The sequence below is a fragment of the Aotus nancymaae genome, unplaced genomic scaffold (assembly GCF_030222135.1).
Source record: "Aotus nancymaae isolate 86718 unplaced genomic scaffold, 86718_ANA_hifiasm-v0.15.2.pri h1tg000092l, whole genome shotgun sequence".
Classification (NCBI taxonomy): domain Eukaryota; kingdom Metazoa; phylum Chordata; class Mammalia; order Primates; family Aotidae; genus Aotus; species Aotus nancymaae.
The window spans coordinates 12,990,352-13,015,047 of record NW_026988507.1 but is presented as its reverse complement, the minus strand read 5'-3'; the positions used below and the strand labels follow the sequence as shown (position 1 = coordinate 13,015,047).

The window sequence follows — 24,696 nt, the reverse complement described above, 5'->3', positions numbered from 1 at the left end:
AATTGCCAAAGCTTAAATTTCAGATTTTAAAAAGAGAACAAATCATTTTAACAGGAATCTGTGCCTAGGGAGTCCAAGAATTGGTGAATTTATAGTTATGGAAGGTGGCAGGCTGGGAAAGTTTGAAGAAACAGCCAGTTCTTTGATTTCCCACAGAGAATATATACTGAACTTCCTTTTCCTTACGGAGCAGGTAGCATTTCAGACTTGCCTTTGAATGTCATGATTTTCCTACCTCCTCATGGTGGGTTTGGGTCCCAGCCCCTCAAACCCAAGGGAAGAATATCTGATGCTATGCTGAAGGCTCTTGACTGAGTCCTCACTCAGTGGTTGATTTACTGAGATACTGGTCCTGGCAACAGGGAACACTCATCAATAGTTTGTTTTTTGGTTTTTTTGAGACACAGTCTTACTCTTTTGCCCAGGCTGGAGTGCAGTGATGTGATCTTGGCTCACTGCAACCTCCACACCACAGGTTCAATCAATTCTCGTGCCTCAGCCTCCTGAGTAGCTGGGATTATAGGCGCCTGTCACCAAGCCCAGCTAACTTTTTCATTTTTTAGAAGAGACGGGGTTTCGCCATTTTGGCCAGGCTAGTCTCAATCCTGACCTCAGGCAATCCACCCGCCTTGGCCTCCCAAACTGCTGTGATTACAGGCGTGAGCCACTGCGCCCAACCTCATCAATAGTTCTGATCATCAGTTTTCATTGCCGAAGAATGAAGGCATTGCTGACTCTGAAATTTCAGCACACTTCCAATCTGCAAATCCAAGAGATGTGTCTAACCACAGGGAAGATATTTCTGAGGTTTCTTAGTTTGCCTAAATGGATACTTTCAGTCCTTCGTTAGCCAATTGGGCTATTTTCTCATCAAGATGGGGCTAATTGGTGAGGAATTTTCTTAAGTACAGGCCGTCATCACTTTATAACCTTCCAACACACAGTACTGGATACCTTCCAATTCGGGTTAGAAACATGGTTGTTCTGTCTTAAATTTCTTATTACCTAATCTCATTGCTCTAGTTATATTTATGTTTGTATGGTGATTTTGAAGATCCCAATTAAGTGATTAATTTCGGTATGATCTATCATGCTCTCTCTTTTTTTTTTTTTTTTTTTTTGAGATGAAGTTTTACTCTTGTAGCTCAGGCTGGAGTGCAATGGCACGATCTTGGCTCATTGCAACCTCTGCCTCCTGGATTCAAGCAATCCTCCTGCCTCAGCCTTCCAGAGTAGCTGGGATTACAGGCACGTGCCGCCATACCCGGCTAATTTTTTGTTTTTAGTAGAGAATGACACCATGTTGGCCAGGCTGGTGTCAAACTCCCGAACTCCAGTGATTTGCTCGCCTCGGCCTCCCAAAGTGCTGGGATTACGGGCGTGAGCCACCGTGCTCGGCCTATCATGCTTTTTTAAGAATGGGACAAACACTGAAGTTCCAGGAAAGTCAGAGTGTCAGAGGAAGTATGTAGAATCAAAAATTGGGCATATATTTGGAGATACTTGCTTGAGTATTTGATTGAGATACTTAAAGAGTATTTGATTCTGAAGCTAACTGGGGAAAAAAGATTTCACTTTTCTTGCTAAGTTATGAGTCAGTCTCAAGACTGAACTTGTACATTTGTGTTTCTTCTTCTACTTTTAAAAAGAAAACATATTCTATTTTAGATACAGAATACTATTATAGTTTTCTATTGCTAAGTGGAAATAAAACTATAGTAATAAGTAAACTAAAGAGAAGAAATTACCTAAAACAAAAAGCAACAAGGAATTGTCGGGGTCTCTGCATTTGAAAGGCTAAAAGCAGCTGGCAGGTAACTGTGCTTCCAGGGCCATAGGGCTGTGGGGCCAGGTGGAGCAGTAGGGAAAGTTTTTTTAATTTTTTAATTTTTAATTTTGAGAAGCAAGATTGAAGCCCCAGCTGAACAATAATCAGAAGCTTCCACTTGGCAGACACAGATTCCAGCAGCATTCCTGGCACATCATGGTGTTCAATAATCAATTTGCTGGAAAGATAGATTGTGACACAGAAACAGGCCTCCAGCCAGTCTCATGCATATTTCATACCTGTGGGAATCAGGCGGGTGACTTTCAGGCTGGAACTGAAACTAAGCCCCTCTACCAGGGACATGCAAACAGACAGAGCACACTCTGAGCCTCTTCAGAATTCTTCAGTTTGGAGATTGTACCCAGTTTAGAGTCCACTAAAATGGATTTTTCAAATGCGCTATGTGACAGCAGCCAGCAGTGTAAGCTACCTGCAAGAAAGAGGAAATGAAGTTTGGCTTATAGGAAAAGCGGAACCTGACTACAGTCAAGGAAATGTTTTTTCTGAACACTGGGGTCTATTAATCTGTGAAACTTCCTTCCTACCTACAGGCATTTAAATTTTTTATATGCTTTTCTTTATCTAAAATGGGTTAGGTTTGATATTGTCTAAAGCCTCCTAAGAACTGGAAAATAAAATTAAATTCTTTATAAAGGAAATGTTAAATAGCTCCCTAAGACTACAGAGATACTTTAGATGTTCAAAGATAATTATTATCTGTTCTAAGATGAGCTGTGACTAGTAGCCTTTAGTAGCCTTCATGTGTTTTAGAAAACTGGAGGATTAGCTGTTGTATATTCAGTATAATGCTCTATATACAGTCACCTGATAGATCTAACCAGATGATGGTTATTAAACTTCATGTCAGGACAGTATATTAATGGAAGCTAAACCTAACTAACCCCATCACATTTTATGTGTACCAAAGTCAGCAGATAGTCTGAATCCCTATTTAAGAAGAATTTCATTTGTTCAATTGCCAGAGATTAATTTTTATTGTAATTCCTTCCGTAACATCCCTGAATTTTCCAGAAAGTTGGAACAACGTGAAAGCATAGTTTCATTTACCAGGTGTAAATAATCATTAATGTTCTTTGCATTCACTTTAATTCTGTTTTGTTTTAGTTCTGCGCAAGACAAAGAAGAATGGATCAAAGTAAGCCTCATTTTTCTTTTCTTTTTTTTTTTTTGAGACAGGATCTCGTTCTCACCCAGTCTGGAGTGCAGTGGCACGATCACGTCTCACTGCAGCCTCTGCCTGGGCTCAAGCAATCCTCGCATCTCAGCCTCCTGAGTATCTGGGACTATAGACACGCACCACCATGTCTAGTTAATTTTTTTGTGTATTTCATAGAGACGACTTTTTGCCGTGTTGCCCAGGCTGGTGTTGAACTCCTGAGCTCGAGCAATCTGCCTGCCTAAGTCTCCCAAAGTGCTGGGATTACAGGTGTGAGCCACCGCGCCCAGCTTATTTTCACTTTTGTTTTTTAATAACATCTCTCTGTACACCAATGTGCATATATTGTTGTGTATATTTTAATATGTAGTCATCATTAAAATAGGTTCACTTAATTTTCAAAGTGATTCCTATCATAGATATTTGTTTGATAAAGTATAGTCATTGGTTTACATGAGACACTCAATGTGTGCTTTGAATTTGACTTATACTTCAGGCCCTTCAAGAAACCATCGATGCTTTTCATCAAAGGCATGAAACCTTCAGAAATGCAATTGCAAAGGATAATGACATTCATTCAGAGGTTTCTGTGAGTTGAATTAAATTCTTAACTTCAAGCTCTTTTATATCTTTGTGGTTGCAGAAGATCTGTCTAATCATTTTGTTCTTCAACCTTTTCCCTTTACAATGTCAGAAATGGCTGTTTAGACAGAATCTCATTCTTAGATGAACACAATAGTGAGTGCCCTTTCATTCTACTTGATCTTCTTTGAATTTTTCTTACTCTTTTTTTTTTTTTTTCTTAAGATGGAGGCTTGCTCTGTCGCCCAAGCTGAAGTGCAGTGGCACAATCTTGGCCCACTACAACCTCCACCTCCTAGGTTCAAGTGATTTTCCTGCCTTAGCCTCCCAAGTAGCTGGGATTATAGGTGCATGCCACCATGCCTGGCTAATTTTTATATTTTTAGTAGAGAGAGGGTTTCACCATGTTGGCCAGGCTGGTCTTGAACTCCTGGCCTCAGGTGATCCGCCCGCCTCGGCCTCCCAAAGTGCTGGGATTACAGGTGTGAGCCACCACACCGACTTTATCCTTGAGTTTCAGGACATGGTTTGAGCAATGTAGTTAAAGTTATTTCAAAAAATAATAACAATAAAAGGGAATTGTAGTTTTTTTCCTATTAAAATTGAATCTTTCTTTCCTTTTTAGACTGCTGAGCTAGGGAAACGAGCCCCAAGATGGATTCGAGATAATGAAGTGACAATGTGTATGAAATGTAAAGAAGCTTTCAACGCACTGACGCGGAGGAGGCATCATTGCCGAGCGTGTGGATGTGTAAGTGAGATTTCTTGACCATTAAGGTTGCTAGTAACTATATAAGTGATGTAAATTTCAACGCACTGACGCGGAGGAGGCATCACTGCCGAGCGTGTGGATGTGTAAGTGAGATTTCTTGATCAGTAAGGTTGCTAGTAACTATATAAGTGATGTAAATTTCAAGGCACTGACGCGGAGGAGGCATCATTGCCGAGCGTGTGGATGTGTAAGTGAGATTTCTTGATCAGTAAGGTTGCTAGTAACTATATAAGTGATGTAAAGTCATCAACTTGGGACACACACACACACACACAGACACACAAAAACTTTCAATGTATCACTGAATCAATATATTTATTTTGGTGCCAACTATGTGCAGAGCACTGTGCTGAGCCCTGGAGAAAAACTGTTAGACAAAATGTTCCCTGGCTTTACAGAGCTTACATTGTAATGGAGAAGACAGACAAATAAGAATTTCAGATTACTATAGATAGAATAAAAAGGCAGTTGAAAAGTTAAAAATGGACAATATTAGTAATAGAGGAAGATTTGGAACCAATTTTAGTTCGGAAAAAAGACCTGTCTAAGGGGTTGGTATTTAAGTTGATGCTTAAAAGATTGAGAAAGGGGGCAGGCGCAGTGGTTCACACCTGTAATCCCAGCACTTTGGGAGGCCGAGGTGGGCGGATTACCTGAGGTCAGGAGTTCAAGACCAGCCTGACCAAAATCCCGTCTCTACTAAAAATACAAAATTAGCCAGGCATAGTGGCGTGTGCTTGTAATCCCAGCTACTTGAGAGGCTAAGGCAGGAGGATTTCTTGAACCTGGGAGGTGGAGGGTACAGTGAGCCGAGATCGCAGCATTGCACTGCAGCCTGGGCAATAAGAGTGAAACTCTTTCTCAAAAAAGAAAAATAAAAAAAAGGTTGAGAAAGAGCTAATAATCAATAGAAACGGGAAAAAACTTCAGACAGTGAAAGTCTATATGCAGAGACCCTGAGGTAGGAAGGAACTTGGTCTGTTCATGAGGCTGGAGCGTGATGAAAAAGACGAGGAGTGTTAGAGAAATAAATAATGGCCAAACAACGACTTGTTTCTATGAGAAACAAGAGTAGATGGAACCCACAGTACAAGTGGAAGTTCTGGCTTTGATGGGGAGAGGAAAACTTCCTCCATTATATCAGAAGGGAAAAAGAAGAAGACGGGTACAAATGTAGGTGAGTTGGCCTTTTTGTTGTTTCTGATGGTGAGAAATGAGGGAGTTTAGGTCCAGTATCTATATGTTCACTGAAGAACAAAGCGGAATCATCAGTGGAAAGTGCAGTTGAAAAGAACATAGTTGAATCATCAGTTGAAGGAAGGAAGAGATGAGGAGAAAGAGGACTAAGTGTGAAAGTTTTCTCTGGGCGGAGAAAAGTGAGCCTGGTAGAGGAACAAAGGTGGACTTGGTTACCTGTTAGATGTTTACAGTTACAAATTTAAAGGGACGCTAGTCAGCTTAGTGGCAGTGATTTTTTTCTAACAAGATATAGAAACTCAGGCCAGAGAAGGCAGATAGCAGGGTTTATCCAGAGTAAGTATAATGAGAAAAGCACTGGAAGAGAAGGGAAGCATTTGCATCGAGAGTTAATAATGAGTAAGAGGAGTCTCAATCAGATACAAAGAGCGGGAAAGCTAGGAGGCAGGGCTGGTGGTTAATGTTCTCATTGTGGTGGGGCCGGTGGACAGAAGGATTTCGATACGTTCAGAAATGTGTGGTAGTGGACATCTTGGGGTCAGTGAATGAGAAATATGAGAGATGTTGGTGAAGAAAATGGGATATGTGAATCTGGCCTGCCAGATATGGTTCACCCTCTGGTGATGACACAGTCCTGGGGGTGACCATGAGGTTGGATAGTAAGGTGGAGTGCACAGCACTGGCCACAGGGATATAAGGTGGTAGAGCTGGGCTCGTCTTGTGAATGTTGAAATCTATGGACATTGGGGTAGATCAGAGAACTATGTTCCTTTAGTGAGAAATTCCTGAGTGAATGGGTGTGGGGCAGATGATGGGGAGATGCTAACTCAGTAGGGGAGATGTGTGGAGCCAGACAATAATGGGCCTCAGAGGTGCCAGGGGTTTTTGAAGCAAGAAAAGAGTCAGGGAATACAAGCCTTAGCTCTCAGCCCTGAGGTCTCAGAGGTGACACAAGGCGAAATGAGTGGGGAAAAAAAACAAAAACCTCCGCTAGAGAAAAGAGCCTGAGGATATGGAAGAGGTTGATTCTAGAGTGAAAGTTCCAAAGGGCCCAATGGAAGGGCATGGAGGGGAGAGTAGGAGATGAACTAGGTTAAATTATGTACAGAGGCCAGGCGTGGTGGCTCACACCTGTAATCCCAGCACTTTGGAAGGCCGAGGTGGGTGGATCACAAGAGCAGGAGTTAGAGACCGGCCTGGCCAACATACTGGAACCCTGTCTCTACTTAAAAAAAATTAGCCAGGCGTTGTGGCGGGCACCTGTAATCCCAGTTCGTCGGGAGGCTGAGGCAGGAGAATCGCTTAAACCCGGGAGGCGGAGGTTGCAGTGAGCTGAGATTGTGCTATTGCACTCCAGCTCAGGCAACAGTGCAAGACTCTGTCTCAAAAAAAAAAAAGAAATTAGGTACAGAGGAGTATGTTTGACGATGAGACTGAGAAAATAGAGAGCTGGGCCTTTTCCTGGGACCTGAGAGACAGGAAAGTGGGCATGACATGGAGTGCGTTCTGCTGGACTTTGAGATAAGGGCGGGCAGCCAGACCTATTGCTGTGATCCCACATGTTTCCCTCGGTGGCCTGGCAGCGTAAAGGATGGTGCTTCCTGAGAATCTAAGGAACAATGCTTCACACTGAAGGTACACGTTAGGTATTGGTGGACATAAACTGCTTGGTATTAAAGTCAGCACTGCAAGACAGGGACTGGCAGAAAACGGGGCTGGAATGGCGTAGGTAGGAATCAGTCATTGAGAGCCAGAGATGCCATGGTAAGATGCTTAGATTTGATCACGCTTTAAAGGGAATTGGTTCAATGAAGAAAGAGTTGAGGAAGACAGGAAGTAAGTAGTCAGGAATGACTTTAATGTTAAGATTTGGGTGACTGAATAAATGGTAGTGTGCTATTAATTGACATAGAAAAATGAAGCAAAGTGAAATGAAGGGGAAAGGATTTATGCTGCACGAGTGCCAGGGGCTGTTTGAAGTGTGTTGTACACTGTTTGTTTGATTCTTTTTTTTTTTTTTTTTTTGAGATAGAGGCTTGCTCTGTCGCCCAGGCTGGAGTGCAATGGCACGATCTCTGCTCACTGCAACCTCTGCGCCATGGGTTTAAGCAATTCTCCTGCCTCAGGCACACGCCACCATGCCCAGCTAATTTTTGTACTTTTAGTAGAAATAGGGTTTCACCATGTTGGCCAGGCTGGTCTCTAACTCCTGACCTTGTGATCCACCCACCTCGGCTTCCCAAAGTGTTGGGATTACAGGCGTGAGCCACAGCGCCCGGCCCTATACTGTTCTTACAGTTTCTCAATTCTCCTGTGTGAAGGTTCTATTTTCTCCGTTATATAATTCAGAAATGGACCCTTAGAAAAGTTATAATATGTTCTTTCTGTTATATATTTCTCTTTTCTCTTATTCTCTCCCTGTGGGATTCAGATGAGGTGTACAGAAGATCACCTCATTCCATCTTCCATTTCTCTCGTTTTTTCTATCTCTGTGTCTCTTTCTGGCATTTTATTCATCTCTATCTCCTGTTTTGTTCATTTGCTCTTCAGTTGTAGTGAATCTGCTGTCCATTTTTTGTTTTGTTCATTTTGTTCATTTATTTTAATTATTTCCAAAAGTTTTTTCCTTCCAAAATCTGCCCGATCATTTTTGATAGTTTTTGTTGTTTGCCACTTTATTTTCAAACATTTCTTATGTAATTTTCACATTTGTGTCTAATAATGCCAGTAGCTGAAGGCATTTATTTATTTATTTATTTATTTTTTAAGACGATATTTTTGCTCTTGTTGCCCAGGCTGAAGTGCAATGGCGCGATCTCGGCTCACTGTAACCTCTACCTCCCAGGTTCAAGCAATTCTCCTGCCTCAGCCTCCCAAGTAGCTGGGATTACAGGCATGCACCACCACACCCAGCTAATTTTGTATTTTTAGTAGAGACAAGGTTCCTCCCTGTTGGTCAGGCTGGTTTTGAGCTTTCAACCTCACCCGTCTCGACCTCCCAAAGTGCTGGGATCACAGGCATGAGCCACTGTGCCCGGCCTAGCTGAAGACATTTCAAGGGTTCCAAATCTGTTGTTTCTACTAAATTCTAGTTCCTGGAGGCTTGCTTTCTGCTCTAATTGGTCTCTTCTCATTGTGAGCTTGTATTTGGTTAATGCTTCATTATCTTCCTTTTGTAAGTTTTGGCATAATGACCGAGTCTCTGGGTCAGTTCTCCCGTGGCCTCCAGGCCCCGTGGACTGTCTCCTAATCCTAGCACTGCCCAGCCCAAGCTTTGTTTGCTCTGTTCATCCACCATTACAACCTCAGCTGACTGTGTGTCTGTCGTTTTGTTTGTTCGCTGGGTTTGGGGGCCTTGGAGAGTTCTCTTACTTCAGTGTGAAGAAGTGAAAAATTACAATTATTTGCTGTATTTTGTCCGGGATCCAGTTGTATTATAGCAAAATTCTTCTCAGAGTTATCTGTCATACCGACGGCAGCAGGAGTCAAAAACATATTTAATAATGGTTATATGTTTCATTATGACTCTTTACATAGTCTTTCTATATCCTAAAGTTACCTAAACTTCAGCTGAGCATGGTAGCTCACACCATGCACTCTGGAGGGAGGCTGAGGCAGGAGCCTCCCTTGCTTCAGGCCAGGAATTTGAGACCAGCTGAGCAACATGGTGAAACTCTGTCTCTACAAAAAATACAAAAATTAGCCTGGCACGGTGGCACACGCCTGTAGTCCCAGCTACTCAGGAGGCTCAGGTGGGAGAATTGCTTGAGCTCGGGAGGTCAAGGCTGCAGTGAGCCAAGATCACACCTCTGCACTCCAGCCTGGGTGACAGAGCAAGACCTCATCTCAAAAAAATAAAACACAAAAAAGTTATATGAACTTCTATAAAAACTTACAATTTTTCTGGTTTTTGTTTATCTTTGATACTTGATAAATTCCTCTGTTTATGAAGTTTCAAGTTCCTTATCCAAAAGTGTGTTTCTGATTATAAGTTAATAACAGTATTGCTAATATTTAAATGTAACGATGCTACATATTAACATAATTAGATCATGGTTTGGTCAGCTACTGAGCTGACCGTCATACAGAAAAGTGAGGAAGAAACTATGGAATGAAGCTGGAGAGAGGCAAATTTTGGAGGGCTTTGTAAACCAAGTTAAAGATCATAGCCTTTCTCCTAAAAGGAGTGGGAGACGTAAACCAACTTAAAGATCGGAGCCTTTCTCCTAAAAGGAGTGGGAGACACAGAGAACAGTGTCACATGATTCTCCTGCCTCAGACTCCCAGGTAGCTGAGATTACAGGCCCGCACCACCATGCCCAGTTAATTGTATTTTTAGTAGAGATGAGGTTTCCCCGTGTTGGCCAGGCTGGTCTCAAACTCTGGACCTGAGGTGATCTGAGGATTTTAAATAGAGGAGGAATAAATCAGAGTATGTACATATATATATATATATGTTTTTTCTTTTTAGACAGAGTCTTGCTCTGTCACTAGGCTGGAGTGCAGTGGCAGGATCTCGGCTCACTGCAGCCTCCGCCTCCTGGGTTCAAGTGATTCTCCTGCTTCAGCCTCCTGAGTAGATGGGACTATAGGTGCATACCATCACACCCGGCTAATTTTGTATTTTTAGTAGAGACGGGGTTTCACCATGTTGGCCAGTATGGTCTCAATCTCTTGACCTTGTGATCCACCCTCATGGGCCTCCCAAAGTGCTGAGACAACAGGTGTGAGCCACTGCACCTGGCAAGTAGCTTTTTTTTTTTTTTTTTTTGAGACGGAGTCTGGCTCTGTCACCCAAGCTGGAGTGCAGTGACGTGATCTTGGCTCACTGCAACCTCTGCTTCCCAAGTTCTTGAAATTCTCCTGCCTCAGCCTCCCGAGTAGCTGGGACTGTGGATGTACTTCACCATGCCTGGCTAATTTTTTTTTTTTTAATTTTAGTAGAGACAGGGTTTCACCCTGTTGCCTAGGCTGGTCTTGAACTCCTGAGATCAGGCAATCCGCCCACCTTGGCCTCCCAAAGTGCTGAGATTACAGGCATGAGCCACTGCATCCGGCCGTAGCTTTTTTTTTTTTTTTACAGTGTCATGAGCTAATATATTATTTGTGTGCTTAAGTGCAACAATTCTGATTGATAGTTTTTTTAGCTTATTCTTCCTGTTTTCCTCAGACTTATTTTTGACTCAAGAAGGTAGTTTTGTGATCAAAATTAAATTGACAGCAAACAGCTTTTTTTATCAGGATAAGACTTTTAAAAATCTATCATTAAGTTTGCTTGAAATGATTTCCAATATTGGCATACTTGCTTTCAATAAACAAAAAAAGTGTTTGCATGTGCATTGTCAAAATACTATGCTATGATGTGAAAATAAATAAAATGCATTGTATGAGTTTGCAGATAGAAGTATGTCTAATTCTAAATCCCAGAGTAACTTCATTGTAATTATGAGCAAACAGTAGACCATTTTTATCTTGAATTTTAAATGCTATAAACCTACAATAAAAATTTGAGTGATATATTTTCTTTAATACAGTTTGTCGACTGTAAATTGAGGGGAAATATACTTCTATAAAAGCAAGAAGATATTAAACTGGAAGATTTTAAACAAATCCTATAATAGAAAAAAGTGATCCCTAAGAAATACACATTTGCATCATATTCATTCATTTATTGGCAGTCTGTGAATGTTTATTATGTGTCTGTTGAGCAAAATATTCAAAGACAGTCTCTCTTGGAGCTTACAGCCCTGTAAGTGAGATAAACAATGAAATAATCATACAACAATAAAATTAAAAGCTGTAATCATCGCTATGAAAGAAAATGCAGGGAACACTGACAGGAGACATGCCGTGTTCTGGGATTTGGAGGAGTCCTCATTGAGGAAGTGGAATTTGAGCCAACATCTGAAGGGAAACCAAAAGTTAACTCAGTGAAGCAGAGAGGAGAGAGGCAGGGAGCATGGCCTTTGGGAACTGTAAGAAGCCAGTGTCACTGAGGACACAGCCCAGAAAGACCAGAAAGAAGGCAAATTATGCAGGACTTTGTAGGCCATGATTAAGAATTGGTTCTTTAGCCAAGAACAAAGGAAAGAGTGAAGGATTTTAAATAGAGAAGGAATAAATCAGAGTAGCTTTTTTTTTTTTTTTTTTTTTTTTTGAGACTGGGTCTTACTCTGTCACCCAGGATGGAATGCAGGAGCATGAGCTCCACCTAGGCTGGTCTGGAACTCCTGGACTGGCAATCTGCCCTTCTTGGCCTCCCAAAGTGCTGGGATTACAGGAGCTACCACACTTGACCAGATTAGCATTATTTTTTATTTTTATTTTTTTCCTAGACAGAGTCTTGCTCTGTCGCCCAGGCTGCAGTGCTATGGCGTGACCTCGGCTCACTGCAGCCTTCGCCTCCTGGGTTCAAGTGATTCTCCTGCCTTAGCCTCCTGAGTAGATGGGACTACAGGTGCATACCACCACACCTGGCTAAGTTTTGTACTTTTAGTAGAGTTGGGGTTTCACCATGTTGGCCAGGATGTTCTCAATCTCCTGACCTCATGATCCACCTGCCTCGGCCTCCCGAAGTGCTGGGATTAAAGGCATGAGCCATTGCACCCAGCCCAGATGAGCATTTTTAAGAGGGGCATCACTCCACTGTTTGGAAGATATTATAGCTTGGAGGAGGTGTAAGAGTGGAGGCCTGGAAATGGACTTGGGTGGTTATAAGGAAGTTGTGGAAAAATAGACTGAAGAAATATTTAGAAAGTATAATCAGTGGGACTTTGTAAAATATAAAATCTTTGGGTGAGATCGAAAGAGGTTTTGGGGATGACTCCTGTGTGTCAGACACAGGACCAGTTGTGTGACTGCCCCATTTCCTGCAATAGAGAAGACTGAGAGGAGACCGGGTTGGGAGGAGGGGTTTGGGTGGACTGAGACCAGGGAGGGTCGTGAGCAGTTTGGAGAGCATATTGACGAACATTCAAAGTATGAAGAGGCAAGGTCTAGACTAAGCCTTTGAGGGCCTTCTACCTTTAAAGGCCAGGAAAAGAAAGGTGAGTGAGCAGAGCTCGTCCCAAACACGGTCGAAACACCCTACGTCTAGTGTTTATAAGGATGTTCCTTTTCTAACAAAAGTCTGCCTTCTATGCTTAACATTTTCTCATTCATTATTACCTGTAACTGATTACTGCTTAAATTGTATCCTTTAAATATGATTACTGTTCATTTTTCTTTTAAATTTAAGGTGGTTTGTTGGAAATGCTCTGACTACAAAGCTCAACTTGAATATGATGGTGGTAAATTGAACAAAGTTTGTAAAGACTGTTATCAAATCATAAGTGGATTCACAGACAGTGAAGAAAAGAAAAGGAAAGGAATTTTAGAGGTAAGAAATATCAAATATTGGATCTTTTTTAGATTTTTTTTCTTTTTTGCGATGGAGTCTTGCTCTGTCACCCAGGCTGGAGTGCAGTGACATGATCTCAGCTTGCTGCAACCTCCACCTCCTTGGTTCAAGCGATTCTCCCACCTCAACCTCCCAGGTAGCTGGGATTACCAGCCTGTGCCACCATGCCCAGCTAATTTTTGTATTTTTAGTACAGATGGGGTTTCCCCATGTTGGCCAGGTTGGTCTCAAACTCCTGACTTCAGGTGATCTGCCCACCTTGGCCTCCCAAAGTGGTGGGATTACAGGCATGAGCCACCACGCCCAGCCTAGACTTTTATAGAAGAAACAGAATCCTGTTAGCTATGAGGAGTACAAATAATGTGTTTTGTTATTTCTTTGAGTATTTAACAATTTGTATAATGAGCAAGATTTATGCTTTTGTTCTAATATACTGACTTTTGGGAGTCCCATAGAAAAGAGGGACTGCTATTTAAACCAACATGCATTTAAGAATTAAATACATTGATTTTTGTGGCAGTAGCTATAGCCAAATATTTCGGTATTAATTGGCATCTCTTCTAATACCCAAATTATTGTGGTATATTTTCTATAAAGGAAAGGTTTTGGTCTCAATTTCATCATATTGGCTTTACAAACCACTTTAGATAAAAGTACTATTACTGGACAGACTCTTGCAACTTATTACAGTAAAATATCTAGTTTATTACGGTCATTTAATAGCCAGTGACATACTCTGATAACTGCATTGAAATTTTATTGAAGTGTCTCCCAAGTTAATTTGACTCAGTTTCTAGAAAAGATTCAGAAGCCTGGGAACTATAACGTAGCTTATCTGAATTAATAATACGGATCTACTAATAAGAATGGAATTATTTGAGGGAGGATAACCTTTCCCTTAATTAGAATCCAAAGTTAGTGTTCTCTATCATCAAATTGATTGTAAATGATCGTGTGTAAAAATGTTCCCTGGCTCATGGGCCACACAAAAACAAGTGGTGGGCTGGATTTGGCTTGTGGGCTGTCATTTGCTGACAAGTGCTGCTTAGAAAACTGTAGCCAGGTGTGGTGGTTCATGTCTGTAATTGCAGCACCAAGGCCAAGGCGGGTGGATCACTTGGGGTCAGGAGTTCAAGACCAGCCTGACCAACATGGTGAAACCCCATCTCTACTAAAAATACAAAAAATTATCTGGGCATGGTGGTGCATGCCTGTAATCCCAGCTACTGGGGAGGCTGAGGCAGGAGAATTGCTTGAACCTGGGAGGCAGAGGTTGCAGTGACCCAAGATTGTGCTATAGCACTCCAGCCTGGGTGACAAGAGCTAAACTCCATCTCAAAAAAAAAAACCCTTCTCTGATGAAGCATCAGTTTTTTTTTTTCCCCAGACTATCACAGATCAGTGTTTTTGTAAAATACACAATAACGCACTTGGGTATCATCACAAATTCAAATGGTTATAAAAGTGTGATACTTTCTCTTACTTTGTGTAATTACCTGAAACTGGTAACAAAACCATTTGCAGACCTGGAGACCAGCATGGATAACACTGAGTAGCACTACCTGAAGGATTTCAGAGACAGAAAATAGAAAATAGAAGCAAACCAGTTAGTTTCCATAAGGTATATAACAAAAACTATTATTTCGTTAAATGGTTTTGTTCCCTTTTTTAGCCTTTTTTTTTTTTTTTTGACAGACTCGATCTGTTGCCCAGGCTGGAGTGCAGTGGTGTGATCTCGACTTACCTCAACCCGTGCCTCCCCAGTCCAAGCAATTCTCATGCCTCAGCCTCCTGAGTAACTGGGATTACAGATGTGTGCCACCACACCTGGCTAATTTTTTGTTTGTTTGTTTGTTTTTTAAGTAGAGACAGGGTTTCGCTATGTTGCCCAGGCTAGTCTTGAACTCTTGACCTCAAGTGATCCACCTGCCTTTGCCTCCCAAAGTGCAGCGATTACATGGGTGAGCCACCGCACCTGGCCTTTTAACCAACAATTTTTATATTACGAGGCAAAGCAGAAAAATTAAGTGGCTCTGTGTATTAGTCTGTTCTCATACTGCTATAAAGACATACCCAAGACCAGGTAATTTATAAATAAAAGAGGTTTAATTGACTCACAGTTCCACATGGCTAGGGAGGCCTCAGGAAATTTACAATCATGGCAAAAGGAGAAGAGGCACATCTTACATGGTGGCAAATGAGAGTGAGCAAGTATATGAAGGAAGGATTGTCAGACACTTATGAAACCATCAGATCTCGATCATGAGAACTCACGATCATGAGAACAGCATGGAGGATACTGCCCCCTCCCCCCACCTCTCCCTTGACACATGGGGATTATGGGGATTACAATGCAAGATGAGATTTGGCTGGGGACACAAGGCCTAACCGTATCACTCTACAAAAATTGATTGCACTGAAAAAGTTTTTAATTCGATGTACTCAAACAGAGATTGCTGGTTGCTATTTGCCTTTTTGCTATCATATTGTCTCTTAGCTGAAGTAGGTATAGCATTGTCATTACAAATTCAGGCTCTGGTTTGGGCACGGTGACTCATGCCTGTGATCCCAGCACTTTAGGAGGCCAAGGCAGGAGGCCAGGACTTCAAGACCAGTGTGGGCAATATAGTAAAAGCCTGTCTCTACAAAAAAATGTAAAAATTATCTCCCAGCTACTTGGGAGGCTGAGACAGAGGATCAGAGTTCAGGCTCTGGATCCAGACTGTCTAGGTTGAAATCCCAGCATGCCAATGTGTGATCTTGGGAAAGCTATTTAAACTCTGAGCCTCAGAGAAAATGAAAATATTAACTTCTCCGTGTTGATGTGAGGATTAAATGAAATAATATGTGTATTGAGCTAAGAAAAGTGCTTACATAATAAGCAGTCAATAAATATTTAACACTTTAAAATCAAGGTCTAGTTATACAAAGAGCTAAAATTGGCTTCAATATTTTCCATGTTAAAACGTTTTAACAGTAATTGCAAATGAATCTTTTTTGGATAGTCCAGGGAGACATTTTATATAAACACGTACTTTGTGAATATTTCCCTTTAGTTGAATGACTTCTTTACCTAGTTCGTTATGTGTTCATTCTCTCTCTTTCCATTATATTTTTCTAGATTGAATCGGCAGAAGTATCTGGAAATAGTGTGGTGTGCAGCTTCCTTCAGTATATGGAGAAGTCGAAGCCTTGGCAGAAAGCTTGGTGTGTGATCCCCAAGCAAGACCCCCTTGTGCTCTACCTGTACGGTGCCCCCCAGGTATCTAAGCACCTCTGTCTGGGGGGACAGATGCCCTTGGGGGCAGGGGGAGCGAGTGGACGGTGGACTCAAAATCTGTAGAGCAAGAGTTTCACTGTTTCATTAAAATTGAAGAATAATGAGTAAAGTTCAAGTTTGTTGTTTAAGCTGATGGATTCATTTTATAGCCCATATTTTCTTCAATCTGGATTGTCTATCCCTTTCTTCTCTCCTTCAATGGGTTTGGGAAAAGATGAATTGAATTAGGAATGAGTATGAAGAGGAGGGGAAGCAAGATGGGGAAACAAGCCTTTGGAATGACAGGAAACATTAAGAAAAGACTCTTTGATTTTGTTGTTGTTTTTGTTGTGTGTGTGTGTGTGTGTGTGTGTGTGTGTGATGGAGTTTCACTCATGTTGCCCAGGCTGGAGTGTAGTGGCATGATCTTGGCTCACTACACCCTCCGCCTCCCGGGTTCAAGTGATTCTCCTGCCTCAGCCTTCTGAGTAGATGAAATTACAGGCGCTCGCCACCACATCTGGCTAATTTTTACATTTTTAGTAGAGACGGGGTTTCGCCATGTTGATCAGGCTGCTCTCAAACTCCTGGCCTCAGGTGATTCACCCACCTTGGCCTCCCAAAGTGCTGGGAATTCAGGCATCAGCCACCACGCTCAGCCAATTTTGTTTTTTATTTTATTTGTTGCTTAATGGATAGATATCTGAAAAAGAAGTTTGAGAGGACGGGTAACTTAAAATCAATCTTGTATTATCATTCAGTAACAGCTGTTTTAAGAATCCCATGTATATGGATCTGAGCTAAATCTATGGGAAAAATGATATGCAGGTTTAGCTTCTAAGAAGAGCAGCACCAGGTCCTATGATTCTGTTGTGCTTGAAGAATCAAACGTACAGCACTTAAACCAGTTATGCGTTTACTCTGAAAATATAAAAAATTTAAATATACCTGTTGTATTTTCTTCTGTATATTAAGGGCGGGTAAAAATTATTTTATTTTGAAAATAGACTTAAAATGACAGGCTATATAGCTTATTCTCCTTTACTGCTTTTCCTATAAGCTTTCCATGTGCATAAATAAGTTGATGAGGGAATGAACGAATCACCAAATAAAACTGCCTTTAGTAATGAGATCATCATTAATGTTTGCTGGTTTAATACAGCGTGATGGTGATTGTTTTCTTTCCCTTTTCACCGAATGAAGAGTTGAACGGGCTCTTTCACAGAGAGGAGGGTTTAGTGTCTCTGAGTCCTAGTCGATGTGGGTGTCAGCTCTCATTCATTCAGCTAACGTTATCAGTGGCCTCACGTACAGGCTCTGTACTAAGCAACGGGATTATCCGCTGTACCCAGGGAGAACTCACTGTTTGAGTCTGTTTGGGACAGTGGTGGGAAGAAAGGTTTAGTAGCAACAAGGGACACACTTAGCAAGCAAATATATCTCTGGCTTTTAACGTCTGGTGTTTTTTCTTTAGGACGTCAGAGCTCAGGCCACCATTCCACTTCTGGGCTATGTGGTAGATGACATGCCACGGAGTGCAGACCTGCCACACAGTTTCAAACTGACCCAGTCTAAGTCTGTGCACAGCTTTGCTGCAGACAGCGAGGAACTGAAGCATAAGTGGCTGAAAGTCATCCTTGTAGCTGTCACAGGTGAGACACCAGATGGTCCAAATGAGCATCCAGGCACCTTGGATGATCATCCTGAACCTAAGAAAAAATCAGAATGCTGAACTCATCCAGGACCAGCCATAGTGCGGTCTCAAGACGTAAAGCTCAAGACATTCCCAGCTCTTCTTACTCATCTGCTAGCACTTTATGTTGAAGAATACAGGCTCATAAATGCATCATTTGAGGACAATTTTCCTATGTTTATGTACTCCTAGTGAAAGCAGTGTACAGAGTCATTCTACAGATAAAGTTTTGAAATAATGTGAAAACTGGATCATTTTTTGAGCTATTCCTTGAATATGTGCTTTTTTGTCTTGAAGAAATGGTATCAATTGATTCTGTCACCGTCAGGTTAGAATGAGCACTTTCATTTAAGAAATCCTTTAACGTCGTCTTCTCTTTCACACGTAGGACCTGTAACAGTTTGAAAGATATACCTCCATGTTGCCAAAATAGATCCACGGTGAAAAATACAGGGACAGTTTAGGCTATTGTATTAACTTACTTAATTTAGTTTATAAATCTCTAGCTGCATAAATGATGTCTGTTCTTTTAAAACAAAAAGGACAACTGTTGGTGTTCAGATTTTTGATTTATGAAGAGAACTTGTTTTGTAGAAATACTTCTAAGAATATCTTAAGTATATAGTAATTATGTATATATAGTATTAAAAATATATATATATATATATATACTATACATGCTTTTCTCTTTAGCTTTGGGTTCACATTCATTTCTAATTTATTTTTTAAATATAAAGCATGTTTTATCTTGGAATTGAGCAATGTTCTAAGCTGAAGAAATGTTTTAGTGATTTATGTTTAACTGATTGGCATTTGAAGGTATTGATATTTTTATAATAAGTGGTAATTTATGTGGCATGGGATATATTTGTGAATTCCAACAGTACTTTTAAAGTACCATTTTTTTGTTTCTGTGCCTATTTAAAACAGTGCCTCTCTTAGAAGGTGCTATTAATATAAGATGAGGGTTCAGTTATAAGCTTCGGTCTTGATTATTTTAAGATTAAAGTGCATTTCAGTCACTGGGACAAAGTCACATAGGTTGTTTTACCTTTTATGATCCTAAAATTGTTGCAGTAGTTAACATCAGCATGTACAGAAATGTTCACCAAAACCCGGACTTTAGGAGACACCTGACCCTTTTACAGAACTAGGATACGTGGAAACCATGTTCATTGTAATGTTTTTCTTTTCCATAAGGTAGTCAAGCATGGTTAAATGAGGACTCTCTATATACTGAACACTTAAGATCTGTGTGGGCCTATTCCTTTGTCAGAATGAAACAAAATCCACATGCGATAACCCCTGTTTGGGCAGGGGCTGGTCACATGATTCCTTGTCATGAAGGCTGGTCTATGCTCTGTTGTACCTCTGATTAAAATCTCACACTAAGTTTACTATTTAACTTAATCCTTTTCTCAAATTAAACTTTTTTTTATATTGTCATACCTCAAACATTCTCACTTTTTAATGCACCAGTCTGCTAGAAATCTCTAAGAATGACCCCACTATCTTTAGTATGTAAGAATTACACCTTAGAGGTAGAATAGAATTTGAGACTGCCACACATTTACTCAGGCCTTGTTACTTTAAGAAATATCTTATTTTTTCCACCCCATAGGAGCAAGTGAACCAATTATTGCTGACATAATTAGGTTCCCTTCCTCCGTAAAAGGAATATCAGCCATGATCATTAACATTAAACCAAATACATGGAGCCAGAAAGAGATAAAAGTAGCTTCTTCGGCCCTATTAAATCAGAGAGAGACTGAAAGAAATTTTACATTGCTTCTCTTTTTTAATGGCCAATGGTGCGTGTGTGTGATATATACTCAGAGTGCTTTCTTAGAAAATTATAGCTATAAATGATGCTTTGGTTTTCTTAAGAAAAGAGAAGCAATGGAAATACAGAATGATGAGCAGGGGAAGATGACTTTTGTAAGTGTGGACAGAACAATGGTAATGTGTGGGCCAGTGGGAAGATTTATGAGTCAGATTATTTTTGAAAACTATTTTTAAAAGCAAGAAGACTACACTTTTCCTACAGAAGTAACACAAACACACTTCAGTTTTGGCTCAATAAGTATCAATGCTATTTAACTTAGATCATTGAAAGAATATTCACGTAAAGATAATGTTTATTATCATGCTCTTAACAGTCATTATCTTTGATTTTGCTTTTATTTTTGTTTTTTTTGTTTTGTTTTTGAGACAGAGTCTCACTTTGTCACCCAGGTTGGAGTGCAATGGCTCGATCTCAGCTCACTGCAACCTCTGCCTCCTGAGTTCAAGCAATTCTCCTGCCTCAGCCTCCTGAGTAGCTGGGACTACAGGCGTGTGCCACCAGGCCTGGCTAATTTTTTTTTTTTTTAGTAGAGATGGGGTTTCACTGTGTTAGCCAGGATGGTCTTGATCTCCTGACCTCGTGATCCGCCTGCCTCGGCCTCCCAAAGTGCTGGGATTACAGGCGTGAGCCACTGTGCCTGGCTATCTTTAATTTTTAAATAAGAATCATTAGTAATAGAAGAGAATTTCCGATTTTCCGATCACCCTATTCAGTTTCCACCCCACATTCTTCAGCTAAACACAAAGAGAAGCAGTGAAACAGCCTTACCCGCTTCTCTCTTATTAAAGAATCACTGATGTTTTACTCAAAGAGAGGTAAAGGAATACTCTTAGCCATTTATTAAACAATTCAACCAAAAGACCTCAAAATGTGACTGATGGTGAGAATAATCAATACCTTTTCCTTTCCAAGATATTTGAGCAGCCATGACAAACTGAGCCTAAACAAATCATTAGTTGCTTTCCCATTAAGAGCAGCATTCCCTGTGGGTCTTAATTCTCTGTTTTCACTCACTTGGTGCTTTCCAAGTCATCTTTTCTTTAAAGTGCCCTTCCTCCAAACTTACAAAATTGCTGTTCATTACAAAACATTCCAATACTTTAAGCTTAAATTCTGCTTTTGTTGAAAGTCTACCATTTGGCATGTTAAGTGTGAAATATAGTGCAGACTTTTATCTCGGTTTTAAGTGGGGCTTGATAAGAAAAAACACCAGCCACTTTTGTAATAATGGCATCCACAGTGTCATCATGTATGCAAGCAATAAAACTCTTCAGGGTATGGCTTTATACTGAAAATTTAATATGAATGCCCCTTACCACAAGGACGTAGAGAATTATTAGCTTTCTAGATGTGTTATGGTAATTCAAATTGTGGAATATAAAGAAGGGAAATGGGAAGGGGCATCATTCCTTAGATTTTAAATAACTATCAGGAAATGGATAGACAAAGCACATTTTGTTTTCCGTGAAGTTTAATTTGACATCAGGTTTGTGTACTTATCTTCACTAGGTGACTTACCCCAATTTTTTAAAAAAATTATCAAACTTTTTACAGAAACTAACCTTTTAAATGTACCCTTTCCCCATATATACACACACACATTTGGATTTTTTTTAAGAGCACTTGTTCTAGTTGTAAATGTATAAAGAAAGCGATAGTTTGTGGTACTGCAGGTCGTTAAAGATTCTCTGATGCCTTCTAAAAACTTTTACCAGAAATACTTTTGTGAGTTCACAGTTCTGTTTCACTTTTCCTCGTCCCTACTTTTTGGAAACAGGGTGGTTGCTTTTGTTTGTTTTCTGGTTATATTCAAAGCCTTAAGTTCTTAATCTGAGCATATTGTCTGTGATAAATTTCTGATGATCTTTCTGGACTAGATACAAGCACCAACAGGAGCAAGTAAACTTCTAGGGAACAAGCGCGTTAGTTTTTACAGGTGTCTTTGCCCTGATGCAGAGTAGATTCACGAAGATTTCCTGTATCACATGATGTTTATGTTTGTGGGTCCAAGATTAAGCACATGATATTTATAAGCTAAAATTAACTCAAAAGGCAAGAATGTCTTAATGTTTTCATTCTTAAATTTTGTATTCTCCAAGAATGTATTAGCATATGAACTGTGGCCGGCCGGTTCCTGTTCTTCGGCCTGTGTTGACATCGTGTTGCTTCCTCATTCTTAACAATTTTATTAGAATCAAACTACATGTTATTTTCATACTATTATCTACTATAGATTCTCAGCTTTAGAAAATGACTATGATACATAAAGACCACTAGGTCAACTTAAAAAACCCTTTCTGTGAATTTATACATATTTGTATATATGTAAAAACACTGTTGATTTGCAATTCTGTCTTTCCATAGAAATGAAGTTTTTCTATCGAAATTGTTTAACTTAAATATTTTAACATAAATTATTTACGTGGATCTTTACGTATAATTCATCCTTATATATGCCCCTTAATCATGTAGTCATGAGAAGATAACTTTGCTTTCATTACAGATAGGGCAGAGAGGAATTAGATAAGAAACCGAAACAAGCAAGAATGAAGAGAGCCGAGAAGAGGCTGCTGGTCTCCGGACCACAGCGATGTGTTTTAAGATAAGAGGAACTATTTTAACTGCAGAAGGGATATAAAATATAAATCTATGTAATTACATGCTGATGGGATCCGTTGCACCCAGGTTTTCACCTTGGCCTGTAAATTATAGACTATCGATCTTGTTATTCTTTTTGTCTTTTGGGCTTTTTTTTTCTTTTTACTCAACCAGAACTTTATTTTTTTTGAGTCTTTTGGGCTTTTAAAAGATAATTTCATTCTCAGATCACTTTCTGTACTGTTTACTAAGGCAAAAAAAAAATCTGAAGTCAATCATGGTCTTCTACTTTCTGGACTGAGCACTTCGCAGAATGCAGTATCTTTTCGTGTTTTGTGAGATGAAATAGCACATGGCTTCTACAAGATAGTTTTTAACTTGTTGGGGTCACTGGGTATGATGGTCAACCCCTTTTCCTAAAATTCATTGTGGTAGTTTTAGTGGAAAAACTTAAATCAAGAAATCTCATATCATATTTTAATAAGTGAATACCAAATACATGGTGAAATATAGGTTTGGGAAGAAACTAGTCTGTGGGGACCATTATAAGAGAATCGCATTATATATTACAGAGTATGTGGATATTGGAATGTATCACTTGGGGGGCGGGTTCTCTTCATGAGCAAAACAGTCATGTCTGTATATAAGACTTTTTTTTTTTAACCAAACTAGCATTTCATTTTGTGAGTGACAATTGCCATTTTAAAATAAGCATAGGCCAGGCATAGTGGCTCATGCCTGTAATCCCAGCACTTGGGAGGCCAAGAAGGGCAGATCACTTGAAGTCAGGAGTTCAAAAGCAGCCTGGCCAACATGGTGAAATCCTGTCTTTACTAAAAAAAATTAAAATGAGCATATCCGGGCCAGGCGCGGTGGCTCACACCTGGAATCCCAGCACTTTGGGAGGTCAAGGCGGGTGGATCACCTGAGGTCAGGAGTTCGAGACCAGCCTGGCCAACATGGCAAAACCCTGTCTCTACTAAAAATATAAAAGCCAGCCCGGTGTCATGGCACACGCCTGTAATCCTAGCTACTTGAGAGGCTGAGGCAGTAGAATCGCTTGAACCAGTGAGACGGAGGTTGCAGTGAGCCAAGATTGTGCCACTGCACTCCAGCCTGGGCAAAAGAGTGAGACTTTGACTCAAAAAAATAAAATAAGCGTATCTGGATTTTTCTTTTGAATCCTTGACTGCTAAGTTTGAGAATGTATGTTATTGGAATTTAACAGTTGACTCCAGTGTGAAAGTATACACAAGTCATTTTTCTTTTCTAGCTATATGAATGTAAAATACTTGCAGATAATGTAGATATTGTGTAACATATGTATATTTGGTCATAAAAGCAGATAATTGGAAACATTGTAAAATTAAGCACTTTAATTCCTATTAAATATTAAACATTTGTATCTTGTAAATAAACACATCCTTAAAATAATTCCAAAGCTTTCCATGTTATTTCAGCTACGATTATACATGTTCGATTCACAATTATTTCAGTTGCCTACTCAGGAAAGTTACTCCGGTAGGGTACTGATACTCCTACCTCCAACCTACCCTCTGCCAAAAAAAAAAAGAATAAAGTTTATGACAGACTCAAGGTTCTCCAACTGTAGAAATAGTGGCTTCTGGGCTGGGCGCGGTGGCTCATGCCTGTAATCCCAGCACTTTGGGAGGCCGAGGCGGGTGGATCACGAGGTCAAGAGATCCAGACCATCCTGGTCAACATGGTGAAACCCCGTCTCTACTAAAAATACAAAAAATTAGCTGGGCACGGTGGCGCTTTCCTGTAATCCCAGCTACTCAGGAGGCTGAGGCAGGAGAATTGCCTGAACCCAGGAGGCGGAGGTTGCGGTGAGCCGAGATCGCGCCGTTGCACTCCAGCCTGGGTAGCAAGAGCGAAACTCCGTCTCAAAAAAAAAAAAAAAAAAAGAAAGAAAGAAATAGTGGCTTCTGTTTGTGATTAACTCCAAGTCTAGATCTCCAAGAACCGACAAAACGGTGCTGCTCCATCCCTGGGGAACTGCTTTGCTCCGTAGCTTGTGGTATTTGCTACATTCTAAAGGCTTATACAGTCGGCCCACAGTGTCCATGGGAGATTGGTTCCAGGACCACAGTCCCTGAGGAATTCTCTGGAACCCGCAGATACCGAGTCAAACCTCTGTATTTGTGGGTTTCGCATCCTGATGGAATACTGTGGTTTTTGTTTGTTTGTTTTTTTGTTTGTTTTAAAGATGGGGTTTCACCATATTGGTCAGGCTGGTCTTGAACTCCTGACCTCAGGTGATCCACCCGCCTTGGCCTCCAAAGTGCTTGGATTACAGGTGTGAGCCACCACGACTGGTGGAA

The 24,696-nt window shown here is 40.5% G+C and overlaps 1 protein-coding gene across 2 annotated transcripts in view; it reads left to right on the top strand.

Annotated features, from left to right (window-relative positions):
* Positions 1 to 23,785, top strand: part of FGD4 (FYVE, RhoGEF and PH domain containing 4) — a 165,347-nt gene extending 141,562 nt beyond the window's left edge. For both annotated transcript variants that reach the window (XM_021673787.2, XM_021673785.2), the window contains exons 12-17: positions 2,954 to 2,984; positions 3,502 to 3,594; positions 4,213 to 4,338; positions 12,794 to 12,934; positions 16,077 to 16,217; positions 17,689 to 23,785. In XM_021673787.2, coding sequence (XP_021529462.2) covers positions 2,954 to 2,984; positions 3,502 to 3,594; positions 4,213 to 4,338; positions 12,794 to 12,934; positions 16,077 to 16,217; positions 17,689 to 17,946 — 790 coding nt within the window. In that variant the 3' untranslated portion in view covers positions 17,947 to 23,785. The remainder of the gene's footprint in view (positions 1 to 2,953; positions 2,985 to 3,501; positions 3,595 to 4,212; positions 4,339 to 12,793; positions 12,935 to 16,076; positions 16,218 to 17,688) is intronic.
* Positions 23,786 to 24,696: the final 911 nt, after the last annotated feature.